Source organism: Rhineura floridana, chromosome 3, assembly GCF_030035675.1.
Source record: "Rhineura floridana isolate rRhiFlo1 chromosome 3, rRhiFlo1.hap2, whole genome shotgun sequence".
NCBI classification, from domain to species: Eukaryota; Metazoa; Chordata; class Lepidosauria; order Squamata; family Rhineuridae; genus Rhineura; species Rhineura floridana.
Window position 1 is genome coordinate 91,704,340 of NC_084482.1, and position 20,726 is coordinate 91,725,065.

At 40.0% G+C, this 20,726-nt stretch overlaps 1 protein-coding gene across 3 annotated transcripts in view; it reads left to right on the plus strand.

The window, feature by feature from the left end:
* Positions 1-20,726, plus strand: part of CPEB4 (cytoplasmic polyadenylation element binding protein 4) — a 90,139-nt gene that overhangs the window by 15,102 nt on the left and 54,311 nt on the right. For all 3 annotated transcript variants that reach the window (XM_061616921.1, XM_061616922.1, XM_061616923.1), the window contains one exon: positions 11,792-11,873. In XM_061616921.1, coding sequence (XP_061472905.1) covers positions 11,792-11,873 — 82 coding nt within the window. The remainder of the gene's footprint in view (positions 1-11,791; positions 11,874-20,726) is intronic.

Here is a 20,726-nt window from a genome sequence, read left to right on the forward strand (position 1 = left end):
CAAGTCCCAATACTGATCCCCTGTTGATGCCAGCTCAGACTACTGTAATACAATCCTACGTAAGGCTGCCCTAAAAAAAAAGAAAAAAGTAACTGCAACTGGCACAAAATGCTGTGCCAAGAGAGCTGACTGGAGCTAAGCGTTTTGACCACATTACACCTCGTTGTTTGGCTGTGTTTATTGATTTATTTTTGAGCCCAATTCAAGTTGCTGGTGTTAATCTTAAAAGACCTAAATGGCTTGGGACCAGGGTCCTTTATGGACTGCCTTACTCACATGTTCCTCCCTGTTTGCCATCTGATGTATTACTGCATATCTCTTGACCCTGTCAAGTATGGTGGGTAGCTACAAGGGATAGCCCTTTTCCTATAGTGGTACCCTCCCAGCTGGATACACTGCCAACTGAGATCTGTTGGTCTTTGACCCTCAGTGTTAGATGACTGGCAAAAACATGGGTATTCAAAGAGAATTTTGGCTGAATGCCCTCTTGGTTTATTGCTGCTTAACATTGCTCCCATTTTTGGCTATTCCTAGAAGTTGTTGTTGGTTTATTATGTTCATACTAGTGTTTTTTTGGGGTGTCATATCCACTCAAACATCGTATTATGATTTCTGCTTTGTTAGCTGCCTCTTTGTTAGCAGATAGCAAGGTCTTATTCTTTCCCACATGTTGAAATGCTACTTCTGTTTTGATTTAAATTGGCCTCTTCCTTTTCTGTGTATGTATAGGATACAATTTTGAGGAGCAAACAGGCATGTTTATGTGCCTAGTGGATTTCACATATGGTGTTCAGGACCTCCAAATGTGTATCAATACTTCCAGAGTACAAAATAAAATTTGGGAATTTGGTGTAAAAGGTTTCAAAAGAAGATATGGAGAAAATAGCATGCATGTGTTAGCAGTATGTTTTTGTGCTCAACCCCATCCTGCTTTTTGGAACTTGGACATTTTTAAAGAGTAGATTGAGGAGTTTGGGAGAGGTGAGGGCAAGCAGCTTTTGCAAAGACAATAAGAATATGCATGATCATAATGGATCATGGCCAGATCATAATACCGAAATTACTTATGTTATATTAGGTTTCAATGAATGAGAATCTTTAGATCTTATTGAGCATTTTGAGCACTTCACTCAAATGCACATGGGTTGTAGAAAGTAACTTTCTCAGAAACCTCCTGGTTCATGCCTTGCAGACAATGGCAGCTGAAGGATCAGCTAAGCGTTTAAGATTTTGGGTTCTTCACATTCTCTGTGACTTTACGCAGCTATCATGCAAGGTAGTGCTGCACTGATGAAGCCTGAACTCCAGAGTTCTGTTTGTCAGAGGTGCAGAGAGGACTGTGTTATCTGGCTGCTTTCATAGTTGTGCAGTTGGGGGATATTAAGTAAATGTGGCTTTTCATCACAGGAGGACAGCAGTGACAGTAAAAGTTCTGCTTGGTAACTTTTGCCCTGCCACTTTAAAGCATCACTGAAGGCCAGGTATGCAGCATTTATATAGCTAATTTCCTAAGTGCTCAACATTTATAAGGTAGGGCAATATTGTTAACCCCCTATTATGAAGCAGAGAGATATAAGACACGGCTAATGTGTTTGCGACTGGTTTAAGATGTGAATTGAGGAGTTCTAGACTCAAGGCTCATGTTTTTCATCATTAGGTTAGCATAAAAAAGTTTGCATTCATAAAGAAGTAGTATACAAGAACTAAAATTCACTAATAGGCAAAAAACCTTGCGGTTTAAGAATGTACCTATAGCCCACAGATATTTCTACCAAACTTTAAAAATCGGGGAAATTGGGCAGCTATAGTGAATGCACCAGGGGAGCAGGAGACCTGACCTCCTCTCTGAGATATTGTACTGCCCTACAAAGTTGTCAAAATGCAAACACAATTTGGGTTGGTCTTTCACAGTCCAATCCACTTGCTGTGTAGCTTGGAAGAATTTGGTAACGTGCCTCTGAGCATATGGTGAGTGGTGGCAACACCTGCCATCTCCAAAGTTGGAGAATTATATTTTTCTCTGTTTGTTGGTGTTCTTCTTACTTTGCTTCTTTCCTGTGTTACTAATGTTTCTACAGAGAATCTAAACTAGAAAAATTTATTTCCCTCATTATTCATCCTAGAAATCTGTGTCAAATTTATTTTTATTAATTTCAAAGCCTTTTTATTGGTCAATGTCATGTGATGGTGAAGATAGCCTTTTTTGTTTCAAACTGGAGGTTATGGTCTATTTCTATTTTGGGTGCATTAACAGTTGAATCTGAAACTGCAGTTTAATGTAAAATCAGACTGATTACAATATGCTGCTACTTTAGCAACGACTCTAGTTGTTGGAAAAAAGAGGATGCATGTTTTCAGCCTGCTATGTTTAAACCACTTTATTTAAGGCAAGGTGTTCACGATCAATTAAAAACATAGAGCACACCTAGAATTTTGCTAGAATATATTTCACCTCCCACTGTTTTATCTTGTGCAAACTGAGACACTTCTGAGGTCCACTGGAGACTATTTTGCAGAAGTCAGTGCCATTATTCCACAATTATGTTTGAAGTTTTTTTAGTATAAATTTTGCAAAGTGTTGCTGTACTTCACATATTCATAGAAACAAAAGCAAAAGAAAATGATTTCCTATAGGAAACTTCACTAAAATTGCAAAGTAAATCAGACATATTCAAAGTGACCATCTGAACTATATCAACTGTCTTAATAATGTTGCTTCCTCCCTGCTAAAACAAGATCAGCACAGCACATGTCTTCTTTCTATTATTTGGGCTGATTGCAGGTGTTGCCACCACTCACCATATGCTCAGAGGCAAATGTTACCAAATTCTTCCAAGCTACACAGCAAGTGGATTGGACTGTGAAAGACCAACCCAAATGGTGTTTGCATTTTGACCAATTTGTAGGGCAGTACAATATCTCAGAGAGGAGTTCAGGTCTCCTGCTCCCCTGGTGCATTCACTATAGCTGCCCAATTTCCCTGCTTTTTAAAGTTTGGTAGAAATATCTGTGGGCTATAGGTACATTCTTAAACCACAAGGGTTTTTTTGCCTATTAGTGAATTTCCCTGCTTTTTAATCCGGGAGGTAAGAAATGGGATCCTGTGCAAGTTTGCTGAGAATGGATTGATCATTTGCATGCTTATTGAGTTAAGTGGGATTTATGCACACACACCAGGCAATCATGCTTAGGATAGGTGAAACTGACCACAGGGGATGGGGAAGGGAGGAGGGAGGGGAGGAAAGGCAGAGGGGAGGACTGGGATGGGAGCAGGCAGGAGGGGGAGGGGAGAAGAAGGACAGATGTGGTCGTTTGCATGTTTATTGAGTTCAGTGGGATTTACTCTCGTGCAATCATGCTTAGGATAGGTAAAACTGACTGGGGGGAAGGGACGGAGGGCTGGAGTGGGCAGGGAAAGCGGAAGAAGGAAGAGGGAAGGAGAAAGGGAGAGGAAAGGGGAAGGAGGGAAAAGGCAGGTCTGATCATTTGTATGATTGAGTTGAATCGGATATACTCCTATGCTATCATGATTAGGATAGGTAAAACTGACCAGGCTGGGCCTGCCAACCAAGACGTCTTCTGTATCTTTTACAGTTGGGCAGGGGGAAGGGACAATTCTACCTTGTGGTTTTTCCCATTACAATGTTGCAAGAACACCGGCACTTGGCTGACTTTCTCCTAAAGATACAGGATCAGTCTCAGGCCCTGAACCTGGCAACCCTACCTCCCACCCAAATTTAAAACAAAGCTCTCCCTGGCCACATCCACAGCAGGCCTCTATTACACTTTGGACAATCATTATTTATTTATCTATTTATTTAGTGTATTTATATACCGCCCCATAGCCCAAGCTCTCTGGGCGGTTTACAATAACTAAAAACATTAAAAACAAATATACAAATTTAAAAACACATATTTTAAAAACAATTTAAAACAATTTATCATGGCTTCTCTCAAAGAATCCTGGGAAGTGTAGTTAGTGAAGGGTGCTGAGAGTTGCTAGGAGATGCCCTGTTCCTCTCACAGACCTTCAATCAGAGTGGCTGACTGTTAACCATTCTCTCAGGGGAATAGGAGTCTCAGCACCCTTCACAAACTACACTTCCCAGGAGTCTTTGAGGGAAGCCATGACTGTCTCAAGTGAAATCAAGTCTGGTGTGGGTGTGGCCCTCTTATTAGCCAAGCCCAGCAGCTGTGAGGCTTTTAGAACTCTTGACAGTTGGTCCTTACTGAGCATGCTCCGTGTTTTAATAGGCTTCCAGCCAAAATTTCTTAAATTAATTAAAAATCAACCAGGCCTTTTTTTAACTTTTAAACTGCAGCAGATGAAGGTCAGAGTATGGGGCAACGTCAGTATTAGGATTACAGGTACTCTGTGAACATGGCTGATTTTTAATGAATTTCAACAGATTATGAGAACTCAGAAAAAAGTCCAAAAGGGCTCTGAGGTTTTTCTCTCTCTTTCTAGACTTTGAACTCTTGATTCTCTCTGACTGTTTTGTGTATCGCCATGAAAATTGACAGGGTTGTTAAGCAAGCGTTTCTGAGTTCAGAACTATAAGTTTTGTAAGGTTTTGTTTTGAAATGAGCTTATGGGAAGCCTCAGAATGGCATGGGGGGATATTTTCCATTTAACATTGCGGAATGTGAAAAATCCCCGCTGACTATAGTATACAGCCACTCTTGTTGCTGTATAATGCAGCATTAATGATTTGTCTTTGATGCTGTGGAAATTCATCATGCACAAAATCGCTAGTAATTACTGCTGGTCTTGACCATGCAAATATTATTTTAAAGAAGAGTACCATTATTGAAAACCATCAAGAAATTGTAAAATATTTGTCCCAAGCTGTTGCCCAGACTGGACCCACAGCACTTATTCCAAAACTGTATTTGTAGGAGTTGGCAGCCAAAGATTTCTGCAGGTGGAAGCTGCATTATTCTGAGTCGGGCCATTGGTCCATTTAGCTCAGTATTGTCTATGCTGACTGATAGCAACTCTCCAGGGTTTGAAACAGGAGTTTCCTAACTGGATAGAGACTGAATCTCTGGAGTCTTTTGCATGAAAAGCGTGTGCTTTACCATTGAGCTGTGGCCCTTCTGCCAGTGTTTTATAATACTAGCCATTCAGTACTGAGAAACTGCTGCATTTCAAAGTGTGGCAGAATAATAATTTCCAGTTCTTAACTGTTCAGTAGTAATAAGTTGCCTAATTCTTTTTAAAACTGTGTGTGTGTGTGAATGACAGTCCATGCTTGCACGCTCTTAGTTAATAGACATGATACAAAAGGAAAAAGGAATTGGGAGGGAGGAGGAAAGCAAGTTGCTCCTTCACTGGCTGTTGGATGAGGTAAGATTGGGCTTGCCATTGCTGTGATGATATTCCTGGGAGATGGTATGCTCTCAATGACCCTTGGTGCTCTGGCCAGGGTATGCCTCGTTTTGGTTCTGCAGTCCCAGGGCAACTGACAGCTGAAGCAGAGTGTTCTTTCTTGCAAGGATGGAAAGCTAATTCCCTGCAGCTCCTTCTCTGGCTGATGGATGGAGTCAGGTTGGTCTGCCTCCTACTTAGGTAGATATTATAATGAAGCTAGAAGGCTAGAGAGAAATAACAGGATTTGTCTAAAATAGGATTCTCGAATGGAATCAATGCCAATGGTTTGAAGCATGCAAATACTTCTTAGTATACAAGTTAAAATTGTAGTGACCATGCCTAACATTATATTTCATTTGGATTATTAGTATGCTCTCCCCGAGGAAAAGGAAAGAAGGCGGTTAAGAAATGAGATGTATATGCTTTTTAAACCAATACTCTGAGCTCAGTGTCAGAGAGGCCTGTAGCTTCAGATATTGCCTTTACAATTTACTTTCCATACTCTCCCTTATTGTGCCGGCCTGTAGCGGGGGGGGAGAATGCCCCCCCAAGGACCCCAAGGATTTTTTTGGGGAAATTGTCTTTTTAATTTGTGACATGATAGACAGTGACAATCTCCATTTAAAGAATAACAGAACAGGAGCCATTTCAGAATAGGTCCCTCTGAAAAATTCAGTGCATAAGGCAGGGCGAATGCACAACAAAAGCCTCATCTGGAAGAGCCCCCCCCAAAGTCTGCTCCCTCAAGATTTTCCCTTATTGAAAGTGTATTTTTCTTGATTACAGTCACCCTATAATTACTTAAGTGATCCTGGAAAAAGCAGCCAGTGTAGTAACATGACGGTTGAAGAGTTTAATATTAGAACTTTGTCTTATGGGCTACAGACACCATCCCTCATACTTTGCTTTGCTCTGCTTTTCATTTCAAGTTGTGTTCTCTACCCAGTCAGCAAAGAAGAAGCATGTTTGTTTGCCTGCAGTAATAAGAGTTTGTTTATATAATAAATAGAGCAGGATTAGGTGCTTATTGCTAAAGAGTGAAATAAATAACTTAAAGTGATCAGAAAAAAATGGCTACCCTTTACTCTTTTAAAGCACTCGCTGTACTCATAATCATAGTGGCTGTTTTTTCTTTTTCTTGAGTACTTGATGGCTAAAGATGAAAACACCTCTAGAGGAATAGAAATACGGCTGTGTACACTACAGTTAGCTAACTAGCTGGCGGGCTGGCCAGCCACCTAGACTGTAACTTGGGCCTAATTTTCTGATTTTCCCAATATGTGCAGCTCAGCATGATGCCTTTTCAGGGTTTGTGGACAGGCAAATCAACCCAGCAGTCAGTAAAAAAAAAATTCCAATTGCTTTCCATAATTACTTTACAATTGCATAGTTAATCCTTTATACAGTGGCCAGTTAAGAAGCTTTCCCTTGTTTGGCCAACAGGAAGAAAAGCCTACAGGTGAGGAACAAAACTAGAAGGAGGGTCTCTCAAGGAGGAGTTAATAAACACACCCTAAAGTATTCATTTTCTCTCTGCCGTCCCCTAAACTTGTAGTATGGACAAGCAAGGTGGAATCTAAAACAGATACCTCAGAAGCTCACTGTCATTATCAAAGTAATTCAGTTCATGAAGAATCAGAACACAGGGACAGATCACAGGTGAAAGAGGACTGTATCTATAGGCAAAGTCAAGCTTTTGAGTCTGGTATTCCTGGGGATCTCTCAAAAAAGCGTGAGGCAGTTCAACCAATTGAACGTCGTTCATGTAAGTTAACACACACTCTGGATGGAGGAGGAGTGATGGGGAAGGTCACTTTACCTTTCCTTTCCACCAGTGGGTGGCGGGATTGGTTGGCACTGTGCATCCCCCCCTGCAAAAATGTCACACCTAGAAATGTGGTTGGCCCACCTAATAAGGATGGCTGGCTACAGGGCTGTTATTGTGGGAGTTACACAGATGTTTGATGGAGAACTGTATATATATATATATAAAATTTTCATTTGAGTATCTCAAATATTGGAGCACCATGTTTTAATTACTTTTATTACCTAGCCCCTTGAAAATGGGTATTAGAGTTGAGCTGGTATTCAGACTTCTAATGTAGCATGGTGTCCTAAATACATGCACCACATTTTATTCTGTCTTGGTGTTGAAGAGTTCCATGATACAAACAAATGGAATCTTCTTCTGCCCTTCTTGGTAACTCTGGTCACTGAAATTTAGTCTGAATATTGTTGTACATCACTTCTGAAAGTGGGGTTTGGAGAGCCTCCAAGGAAGTGACTTTGATAATTTTGGAGCTGACGCATGCTGTTCAAATTGGGTACATTTGTGACATTGGCAAGATGATGTGCTTTGACTTTTGATTATACATTATATAAGGCAGAGGTGACTTTTAAGCAATATAGATACCACCGTCCTAAGGGAACCCTTAGTACCACAAATATTATACATCCAGTATAAATACACATCAGTAGTAGAGCACATGCTTTGCATGCAAAAGGTTCCAGTTCTATCCTTTGTAGGTAGGGCAAGGAAAGACTCTTCTCTTAAACCTCAGCAGCTGAGTCGGTGTCAACAAAACTCAGCTAGATTTGATGTAAGACAGCTTACTATGTTCCTAGTAGTAAAATAATGAAACTGGGGCTGAAAGAGGTTTATATCTTGATCTTGTTTTTACTTAGAGCAGTTTGCATCAGAAACACATAAAATGCATAATACATAATGCTTTTAAGTTTTGTGACTTAAATAATTTTGTATACTGAAACCTTTAATACTTTTGGTAGCTAACAAAAGACTGCATCTGTACCGATCACTTCTAATCTAGCAGACAGAGTTTTACATTCAGTTACCAACAGTATTTCCTACTGTACCTTTTTTTAAAAAAATCCTATTTAATAAACAAGCACGTCTCTACTAATCCTGGAAAATTACAGCTTGACCTCAAGAGTACAGAGGCAAGAATTGCAAGGAAGACTTGTGTATAGTTAATCAAAGTTTTGTTGCTAATCCCATGTTCTGAGTAAGTTCATTATGCTTTCCTTTAGGGCAGAAACATGTTTCTTTTAATTTTAGGGAGGTGAGCTATAGAATAACTGTTGCTAATGTTACATTCATTTAAAAAAAGAGAAATTGTAAATATAAATCAGTGAGTGCAGCTTGGAAATGTGCTCTTGGAATTTGGGGAGCTGCTTTTAGGGGTTACTCAACAGGACAGTTAGGCTTGATTACTGGACTGTTTTTCCCCTGAAAAATATGTTAATGTATGTGTGCATTGTGACATTTAAATAAAGTAGGTATAATTTTTTATATCATATTATGTGCCCTGATGGAAGGATCTTTGCTCTTGCGTAGGCTTCTGTGAACAGACGGGGAAGGGATGTGATTTTTGCAAAGTCCCCCTTTTTTCTGCACATCCCCACATCACCTTCTGTACTGCTTCAAAGGGTCCTCCAACTCTCTTGAGCAGATTTGAGGAGGTTGGGCGCAGGGGGCTGCAGAAGGAACAGGGAATCAGCCAAAATTGCTGCTTCTCCTCCTTTTTTCTAATGGAAGCTTCCACTTCATCAAAGAGCCTTCTATTAGCAGAGGGGCACAATTGGGTACAAACCAGTAATTCTTTATTGTTAATTATCAATCCAAGCTACATACCAATAATGAAACTTAAAACATATCTGAATTTGAATAACCAGAAAGGGTGAACTTGGAAGATGTGTAGTCTTTGATCTTTTTCTTTAGTTGGGTATTAGTTGTGGTCTAGAAAGAGTGAACCATGAAAAGATGTGCTACAGTTGGTTTTGGCTATTCTATGATTCTTTGTGAGAAACACTTGGGAAGTGTGTTACCGATGGACTAAGATGACGAGATGGTAATGTCGATAATGCAAATAATCTTGCCTCAGTTAAATATTTATGTAAATTCCAATGTTCTCACTACACTGAGTGGAATTTCAATGTGTGCAGTGTAATTTTGTTATCTGGAACACCAGGCAATTTGGCATACCTATATTTGAAGTAAATAGAATTCCAAGACTTGCAGTTTTTATTGTGCAGGATCTGAACTGAAACTACTGATAACTGTATAGCACAGAGTAAATGACATTTTGTACTGCATTGCTGCATTAAGGTTAGTCACTTTTTCAAATAAATGGATAAGCTCTGGGCTTTGAATGTTAAGAGGACAGTTTTGCGGCTGCAGTCATAAAGAGTTGTTTAAACATGCTTCTGATTTAAAAAGCATTCTTTATACGTTTGTATAGCATGGGAAAAAGTACAAACCTGAATATATCCTGTTAGTGGAATGGGGGGGGGAAAGGGGGGGAAGACATCAGCCAGCAAGATAAGAAATGTGGTAGGGTAGAAATGTAGTCCAGTGAGGACGTTGCCTACTTAGCTTTGGCTCTTTCACTGCTTAATTTATATAAATATTAGTACTTGGAAATGTATAACTGATTATGTTTTCCTCTTACTGTATAAAGAACTAAGTTTAATTCTTCTATGAAACTTCTTTCACTGAGGGTTTTAAGTCTGTGGTTTTAAATCAGGATTTGAAGGGTTAAGCTGATTAAATTTGGCAAACAAGGCCGTGGATCAGATATGCTCACATTGTGATTCTGCTTTCCAGTCAAGACTGCCATGGCTCTTGAGCACCTTATAATATTTTAAGCTACATTTCTATAGTGAATATGCTTAAGGTAGCGTATAACAACCTAACAAAACACATAGCAAAAAATCCATGCAAAATGTCAGTATATTAAGATACGATGGCAATAAAACTATCCATACTGGCACTGCAGAACTAAAATGTCTTTTATAATAAATAGGTTTTCATTTGGCATCCAAAACTACATGACATAACTGAGCAGGCCTCCTGGGAAAGTATTGCAGGGCTGCCACACTACCATAGGAAAATCTGCATTATTGGGTACTTGTATCTTATTCTCCATAGAAAGGGAATAGATCCCCAAAAGTGGTGGGATTTATATGGCAGAAAGTGTTGTCGAAAGCACACAAAACATATTTAAGACTATCCATTTAGTGATGGTACATTTTGAAATACTTTTTGGTAGGTCTTGATTTACCTTAATTAAAAGTAATAGTTTATTTTTGAATTATAGTAGGGCCCCGCTTTGCGGCACTCCACTTTGCAGCGTTCCACCGATACAGTGGTTGTCAATTGCAGAAAGGCCATGCTCCTATGGCGCTTGTTCCACTTTTATGGCATTTTTTGGGCGTCAGGCACCATTTTAGACAATGTTAGTCAATGTGTTCTGTTTTATGGCGGATTTCGCTTTGTGGCGGCGGTCGGGAACGGAACCTGCCGTATGAGCGGGGCCCTACTGTATTGTGAGGTTGTATTGAACTGCATTAATTCTTTACTGAATTGTTTGTTTTATTTATATACTATTGTTTTTGATATGATTATATTGATTGAAATGTATGATTATTTTTAATGCTTTTTTGTTATTTTATTGTTGTAAAGTGGCATGCAAATATGAAATCAAATTTAGTCAAACTAAATTGCACTGTAGTCAGCAGGGCCGGCTCCAGGAATGCAGGGGCCCTTGGGCATTAGCCTGCCCTGGGCCCCTCTGCTTCCCTTCCGCTATCCCGCGGATCGCAAGACGAGCTTCTGAACCGCCCGCCATCCCCAGCACTTCACCTACCTTTCTCTGCTGTTTGTGCAGGGTTGCCATCAATAAAGATGGCAGCCGAGGTTTCCGTAAGGGACTGAAGCCTTTGCCGCCATCTTGGTTGATGGCATGCAGCATGCGCATTGCTGCCATCAACCAAGATGGCGGCAGAGGCTTCAGTCCCTTACGGAAACCTCGGCCGCCATCTTTATTGATGGCAACCCTACGCGAACAGCAGAGAAAGGTAGGTGAAGCGCGGGGGATGGCGGGCGGCTCAGAAGCTCGTCTTGCGATCCACGGGATTGCGGAAGGGGAACGGAGGGCCCCTCAGGGGCCCCCCAGGGGCTCCTAGAGCTGCGGGGCCCTCAGGCCAGTGCCCAACCTGGCCGCCCTTTGGAACCGGCCCTGGTAGTCAGTCTAATGCCACATGTGAATAATAATTACCTAAATGATGCAGACGTGTTTGTTTTGAAATTATTATGGTACTGTACTTCCTTTGCTTTGTTAACATCTTGTTTCTATAAAATGTTATATTTACAATCGTACACAGGGTTACCTGTGGTCTCTCATCCAAAAGACTGATGAGATATATACCCGCTTAACTTCAGCAAATGCTGCAGACTCTAGTATGACAGACACCCCCCCAAGCATTAATCGTTTCCTTTGATCTAATTAATACAAACTGCTTCAGAGAGACTTTTTTATTGCTGCTTTAATTAAAAAAGCTTTTTGGGTAGTTGTGGGTAGCATTCTGTCTCTAAACTGGTATTTGTTTTATTTGCAGGATCGTACCAGAACTTTTGACATGCATTCACTGGAGAACTCGCTAATTGACATAATGAGAGCTGAAAGTGATTCACTGAAAGGTAAACCTGGATTAAATAAACCTGCAGTAAATAATTAGGCTGACATACTTGCACAAAGTATGAAGTTGAAGTATTTATAGAATAGCTGAAGCAGTTACTTCCCCCTCCTAATAGTTAGTTTGTCCAGACTCCGGACCTCCTTTTTCTTTTACCTCAATAGGAAGCCATCAGTAAAACATTTGTGTGTGCCTAATCTCCTCTTTGGCATAATAACACTTTGAAACACAAACCATGTTTTCCACTGTTCAAGTGGCTTCAGATTATTAAGATTTTTAAAGCATGTGATTTCAAACTGAAGCCTTGAGATACGTAAAATGCACCTATCCAGTTGCTCTGTTTTTCTCCATATCATACCTTATATAATCTCGGCAATTCGTTCCTTCTAATATAGCACAGATATAATGTACAAACGGTGTTTGCGTATTAGAGGTTTTGTTGGAGTACAAGGAGACCAAATGAACTAGCCCTAGAGCTGTGTAGGTGTTATCTGTCTGGTAAACTGGAGGAATATGTGGGCTAGGCATTTATCTGTTACAGAAGTAACCCATTTTGGTTTGGATGAAGATTCCACTCAGTGTTGTTTCATTGTTAATTATCAATCCAAGCTACATACCAATAATGAAACTTAAAGCATATCTGAATTTGAATAACCAGAAAGGTTTATATTGTGATACTGCTGAAGTACAATATGATGCAGATTTTGCCACTGAATAGAAGTTTCAGGTTCAGATAACTAGGGACAGGTCATATGTACTGGTTCCACTCCATAAGCAACCTGTTTTCAGTGCCTCTTGGAATAATGTGAAATGTAATTCCTATGTGCTGTCTCTGCTGCAAGGCCGAGTGATATGGATGGCTACCTTGCCCTTGGTAACCATATTTCCTGTGAGGTTGATTGGCCAAAGCATTCCTTAGAATACCCAGGCCCCAGAATAGGCTGAGGCCTGCACTGTGGGGAACTATGCTTCTTCTGTTTAGTCATCTGGAGTGCAGAGGTGGCAGTAGGAGGGTCTGATTCCCCACTGTTCAGGCTTGGACCTGGTCAGATGTTTTTTATCCGCTGGCACATATAATGACAACATTGGCGTTTGTTGGTGTGCATCTTATATTCCTGTAGAGTCCATTTAGTCTTGGTTTTATCTGGAATGGATGATGACCTCCTAGCCCCAAATTCCGTGCTGAAATCTGGTAAACCCTGATATTGGCACCATTCCTATCGAAAACCTTATCAGAAACATCTCAGTGGGTATGCATTCTGCCTACACTGGATGTAGAAAATGAATTAATAAATGTCTGCTGTCTGACAAAATGTACCATGTTTCTTTCAGCTGAAAATGTAAGCCAGAGGGATTGATGAAGTCACATAAATAACCATTCTTCTGATTTGAAAAGGGTTTGAATCAAAACATACCTGAAAGATATTAATGTACAACCGCCTAGAAGCAGCATGTTATGCAAGACATTTGTCTTGTTTGGGGTCAGTGCTTAAGCAATAATCTTAACTTACATGTCTTGGGGGTTTATGTGGCTGACTCTCTATCTACTTTGTCCAAGACTTTTGCTCTAGTTCATCACTGACCTTGGGATGGCTAGAGCAGATTTATGGCCTTCCTTGAAAGTAAATTTCTTCTATTGTCGAGGTTGCTGGTAGTATTACCTTTTAATAGTGCTTCTTGTCTCAAAGAATCCCAAAATGCTTGACAGACTGGCTAGCCAAAGTTACTTCCACCCACTTCTGAGGTGAAAGCAGTAGTTATTATTGTCACCAAACTCACATAGTGATTTAGGGTGGGAAATAAATTATTCAGGTGAAACATGTGGGGAGACCAAAGAGAAGAGCCAGATCCAGGTTCAGCTAGCTTCCCTTGCCTTGGGCCTTAAAACATGTGAAATGGAATATTAATATATGACATGTTGCTTTGTGCGCAAGAACAAAATCATCCTATCTTTTCCATTAACTACTCTGCAGGCATGTACTGAAATCAAGAATATAACTTAAATTATGCTAGGTGGAACAAGCTTACAGAAAAGGTAACTTATCAAGTAGTGTAATGTAACCATGGCTTGAACAATAACAATGTACATAAGTTATTGTTTAATTTCACCTGGGTATTACTGGGGTTGGCTTCCAGAACCTTTCCAAAGACTCAAGGCCCTAGAACTTCATTCTCCCATATTATGTGTTTGTTGAAACTAAACCTTTTGAATCTAATTTCTTTGGAGGAGTGCCTCTGCATAGGTTCAGACAATTGGCACCTCCTCTCTTGAGTATGCACAACTAGCTCCCGTGGTCAGTGGGTTGGTATTCCTGCTGATGTATAGTTTTCCAGACAGGTGCAGAATCATAGGGTGTGCAGAGATGCCAGTTAATCCCAGTTCTTCCCGTTCTGCAAATGACACTTCTCTTCTGGTGTCAGTGTTAAAGCTAATATATATTTAATAATTAAAATGATGGAATAACACCTCCTTGGGTATGTTAGTACTTAAGGGTTTGGCTTGGCATTACATCTGAACCCAGGCTTATGATTTGTCTTCCTCCAGACAAACCATGAGCCAAGGTTTATTCTTGGTTTACTGTTCCTGGTTTGTCTTGTGGAGACAAACCATGAACCCAAGTTTAGATGTGATGCTAGACCAAACCATGGCTTCGCTGTAGGTAGCATGGCAGCAGGAAGACCACAGGAAGAGGCAGGCTGCTGAGCTCTTTACTACGAGTACTTGGACGCTTGCACATTTATGTTTAGCCATGGTTTGGCTTAATGTCACATGCAGACTGTGACAATATTGTAACAATCTGTGTAGGAATAAACGAAAATAATGCTCATCTGTGTCACTATTGGAGCCACCTTAGAGATATTCCCTCTTCTCTCATTAGTTACCTTAAGGTAGCGCCTGCCATTCATGTGAATGAATTAAAAAAAATTGAATTAAAAATAATTGTGTTTATCGGCTGTCTCATGATTTGATCAGTTGAGTGAAGCTTGGTTCATACATTGCAGCAGACTATGAACTTGCAGTTCTCCCTCCTCCTTCCAGGCACTGCAGTTATCTTCTTCCCCGATTTACAGCAAACCATATTTGTCATTGCATCCAAACATTTTTTTGCCCTGCAGACTAGCATTACAACCTGATATACCATTTTGATTTCAGGGCAAATGCAAACCATAATTTTAAAAAAGTTGTTGAGTCTTCATACTTTGAGAAATAGGGTTCTTTGGTAAAAGCAATTCTGCTCTTAGTACCATTTAATAATAATTATATGGATTAATTTGGTTTTTACTTGGTAAAGAAGTAAAAAATACTGTAGTTAAAGCAATGCAAATTGTATAGCTAACACAAGGTAGCTTTCACCTGAGTTGGAAGATTAATCTAGTATGGATTTATTTTTTGTTTAAATAAGTATAGCCCCATGCAGGGGTTCACAAATTACAAGCTTGCCATTAGCTATGGCTGCTACTAACCCTTCCCTTCACCTTCCCTTGACACCCTTAGAGTGAGGCAGAATCTTGTCTCATTCATGCAAGAGTTATGGAGAAGGTAAGCTGGAGTCTCTGCCACTGCTCAGAAGGGAGTCCTATTTAATATCACTTAGATTGCTCAGTGCCAGTGGCCCAGTTTATATGTAGCATGAAACCATGGCCAATCTTTAACTGAGAATCTCGAAAGTCCCTCCTTCACTCCTGTCCCATTTTGCCACACTGAGGAAGCAAATCTGAGGTTGTCTTCACGTTACATGTGAACTTGTCCTTGTGGTTTGTTTCTCTTCAAACACAACAATGAGTGGTAAGCCTAGAACAAACCAGGACACTGCTTGATGTATTAAACCAGTGGTTCTCAAACTTTTTTGGTTTGCGGCACACTGTAAAACATAAATATTTTCTGGCGTACTTCGTGTACAAAATTATATATAAATATATATATATAAATCTCTTTACAAATGGGTTTCTTCTCATTTTTAAAACATACTTTCATAATATTCGCGGCACACCTAGTCACCTCTTGCAGCGCACCAGTGTGCCGCGGTGCACCGTTTGAGAATCACTGTATTAAACCATAGTTAAAAATTAACTGTGGTTTAATGTTACAGGCGAACTAAGCTAATGAAAGGAGAATGTAGCTGTTAACCATGGTTAAGAATGAAGGTTCCTATTGTCCCTGGGATTTGCAAAAGTGGTTCATAATCTTGATTTCATCAGATTTGCTTGTTCTGGGAAATATTCTGATTGGTATGACAAAAAATGGAAATGGACTGCCTTCAAGTTGATTCTGACTTATGGCAACCCTGTGAATAGGGTTTTCATGGTAAGCGGTGTTCAGAGGGGGTTTACCATTGCCTTCCTCTGAGACTGAGAGGCAGTGACTGGCCCAAGGTCATCCAGTGAGCTTCCTGGCTGTGGTCATGGCTTCATGGCCAGGTTGTAGTCCAACACCTTAACCACTACACCACACTGGCTCTCAAATGGAATTGGACTGCCTTCAAGTCAATTCTGACTTACGGCGACCCTATGAATAGGGTTTTCATGGTAAGCGGTATTCAGAGGGGGTTTACCATTGCTTTCCTCTGAGGCTGAGAGGCAGTGACTGGCCCAAGGTCACCCAGTGACTGCAAATCCATTCACCAGCTCATAATGGGTGAGAGCTCCTGGACATGTGGAATGCAGGGTGCTTTGCAGAAATGAAGATCTCAGAAGAGAGCATGTGGCTCTGTAGCCTGTTCAAATGTCTTAGCTAAGATTACCTATACTCATTGTAACCAGAAGTGTTACAATGAGTTCTCATGACTGCTTCTCCTTTGGTGTGTATTGGAGTAAGTAAACATATATACCCCTACTCTCTCAAATGTGTTTGCTCAGCAAGAAGGGACAGTAGCCTAAGTTCAGCTTTTAAAACGCATAACCAATGGATTAATTGAAAGCTGAAGAAAACAAAAAAGCTTGTATGAAACGGTGATGTGGGTTCACCTCTTGTTGGTCTTGGGGGTAAGTCACCATTAAGTGTTAGCAGTGAAAGAGTATGTTTTGCTATGTATGGGTGGTGACATCTGAAAAGCAATGGGAGTGACTTCCCTCTTAATACTTTAAAAGCGTTGTTGTTGTTGTTATATGCCTTTAAGTCGATTTCAACTTATGGCGACCCTATGAATCAGCAACCTCCAAGAGCATCTGCCATGAACTACCCTGTTCAGATCTTGTAAGTTCAGGTCTGTGGCTTCCTTTATGGAATCAATCCATCTCTTGTTTGGCCTTCCTCTTTTTCTACTCCCTTCTGTTTTTCCCAGCATTATTGTCTTTTCTAGGGAATCATGTCTTCTCATGATGTGTCCAAAGTATGATAACCTCACTTTCATCATTTTGGCTTCTAGTGATAGTTCTGGTTTAATTTGTTCTAACACCCAATTATTTGTCTTTTTTGCAGTCCGTGGTATGCACAAAGCGCTCCTCCAACACCACATTTCAAATGAGTTGATTTTTCTCTTATCTGCTTTTTTCACTGTCCAACTTTCATATCCATACATAGAGATTGGGAATACCATGGTCTGAATGATCCTGACTTTAGTGTTCAGTGATACATCTTTGCATTTGAGGACCTTTTCTAGTTCTCTCATAGCTGCCCTCCCCAGTCCTAGCCTTCTTCTAATTTCTTGACTATTGCCTCCATTTTGGTTAACGACTGTGCCGAGGTATTGATAATCCTTGACAAGTTCAATGTCCTCATTGTCAACTTTAAAGTTACATAAATCTTCTGTTATTATTTTAGTCTTTCTGACGTTCAGCTGTAGTCCTGCTTTTGTGCTTTCCTCTTTAACTTTCATCAGCATTCATTTCAAATCATTACTGGTTTCTGCTAGCAGTATAGTATCATCTGCATATCTTAAATTATTGATATTTCTCCCTCCAATTTTCACACCTAAAGATCACACATTTCTTGGTCTGTGTAGATAGTGTGATGTTTTTTGTTGTAAACAAACATGTTTGTGTGTTCTGTTTTGTTAAGTATTGCAGTTTTATGTTTCGACAGAAGCAGAAGAGGTACAATGCCCAAACAATTGTCCACTAAACTATTGTCAAATATTAAGGGATGTTGTTTTTGTAGACCATCTTCCTGAATCCTCCCTTATTTGTCTGTCTTGAGCAGCTGTCATTCTCAGTATGATATATATATCCACAAGAGTGTCTGCAGAACTCTTTCTCTAGAGACTTGATTGCATTTCCTTTATGAGAGCTTTGACTTTCATGGACTGAGCTTCTCACAGAGAGACCTGTTTTCTCTCCTCCTAACTCAAGTTATTTGACATGGCAATTTGAGCATTGCCAATGCTAATGATGAATCAGACCATATACTTTCTTGTTTCTCCATAATAAAATACACTGTGTAGTCTGGACTGGTCATCAGTTTGCCTGGAAGTTGTGCAGAAAGAAGCTGATTAATTGAAGGAGGATAGTGGCATAATGAAAAACAAAGAGCCCTGCTAGATCAGATCAAGACTTTATTTATTCAGCATCCTGTTTTCCAGAGGCCAACCAGATGCCTTCAGAAAGCCCTCAAGCAAGTTGTGGAACCAATAGCCCTCCACTGCATCCATTTCTCCTAACTGGTATTCAGTGTCATACTGTTTGTGAAAGTGGAATTTTCACTTCGCCATCCTAGCTAATAGCCACAGATAGATTTATAGTGAATGATTTTATAAAATTCCTGTTTAAAATTATCTAAAGCAACTGTTGGTAACAACATCTTGTGGAAGCGAATCCATCAATTTATGCATTGTGTAAACAAGAACTTTCTCTTGTCTGTCATGAATCCATTGGGTGACTTCAAGTTCTAGCATTATGAGAGAGGGAGAACACTTTCTTCAGGCTGTGCATAATTTTATAAACCTGTTCCATAAAAACCCTTTAGATATTATTAAAGTCCCAAGTGTGTTAGTCATTCATTATAGAGAAGGTACTCTGACCACTTGATCACTTTGGTTGCCCTTTTCTGCATTGTACCCAAGTATATAGGATGGGGTGATCAGAATATATTCAATATTCCAAATGCAGTCATACCAGATATTTTATATAAAGGCATTACTGTACCAATAGTATTATTGTCAGTGCCTTCCCTTAAAATCCATAGCATGGAGTTTTTCTTTTTTGCCACCAGTGCACATAGAATTAATGTTTTCACTGAGCTCTCCATCACAATATTGCTAAGTTACTAACTATCATTTCAGGCCTGATTGTGAATTTGGGATTAAGTCATCAGTGCTAGAAAGCTCTTACATTGTTGCATTTTATTTATTTATTTATTGTATTTGTATACTGCCCCATAGCCGAAGCTTTCTGGGTGGTTTACAGTAACTAAAAACATTAAAAACAAATATACAAATTTAAAACATATCTTTTAAAAACAATTTAAAACACAATTGAAAAATTTAAAACAATTTGCATGAGGTTTATTAGAACAAAGCAACCAAAACAAAGTCATGAAGTGCTCTTAAAATGGTAAAATGTTTAGGATAATGATGCTGGAAAAGAATAAAACAATTCCCTTTTAGATGAAATAATTTTTTATATTTTAAATTATGTGTATATACATATAAATATACACATACATTTAACTGGATATTTTGGGTTTCCTTTTCCATTCATAAATGTGTGCACTTGAGTATTAGAGATGAAGAAAGTGGCAATAGTATTAATGGAAGCAAATTAGGTTAAGAACATAAGATGGGCCTGCTGGATCAGGCCAGTGGCCCATCTAGTCCAGCATCCTGTTCTCACAGTGGCCAACCAGGTGCCTGGGGGAAGCCCGCAAGCAGGACCTGAGTGCAAGAACACTCTCCCCTCCTGAGGCTTCCGGCAACTGGTTTTCAGAAGCATACTGCCTCTGACTAGGATGGCAGAGCACAGCCATCATGGCTAGTAGCCATTGATAGCCCTGTCCTCCATGAATTTGTCTAATATTCTTTTAAAGCCATCGAAGCTGGTGGCCATTACTGCATCTTGTGGGAGCAAATTCCATAGTTTAACTATGTGCTGAGTAAAGAAGTACTTCCTTTTGTCTCTCCTGAATCTTCCAACATTCAGCTTCTTTGAATGTCCACGAGTTCTAGTATTATGAGGGAGGGAGAAGAACTTTTCTCTATCCACTTTCTCAGTGCCATGCATAATTTTATACACTTCTATCATGTCTCCTCTGACCCGCCTTTTCTCTAAACTAAAAAGCCCCAAATGCTGCAACCTTTCCTCATAAGGGAGTCACCCCATCCCCTTGATCATTCTGGTTGCCCTCTTCTGAACCTTTTCCAACTCTATAATATCCTTTTTGAGATGAGGCGACCAGAACTGTACACAGTATTCCAAATGCGGCCGCACCATAGATTTATACAATGGCATTATGATATCGGCTGTTTTAGTTTCAATACATTTCATAATTATCGCTAGCATGGAATTTGCCTTTTTCACAGCTGCCGCACACTGGGTTGACATTTTCATCGTGCTGTCCACTACAACTCCGAGGTCTCTCTCCTGGTCAGTCAGCGCCAGTTCAGACCCCATGAGCGTAGTATATGTGAAATTCAGATTTTTTGCTCCAATATGCATAATTTTACACTTGTTTATATTGAATTGCGTTTGCCATTTTTCCGCCCATTCACTCAGTTTGGAGAGGTCTTTTTGGAGCTCTTCGCAATCCCTTTTCGTTTTAACAACCCTGAACAATTTAGTGTCGTCAGCAAACTTGGCCACTTCACTGCTCACTCCTAATTCTAGGTCATTAATGAACAAGTTGAAAAGTACAGGTCCCAATACCGATCCTTGAGGGACTCCACTTTCTACAGCCCTCCATTGGGAGAACTGTCTGTTTATTCCT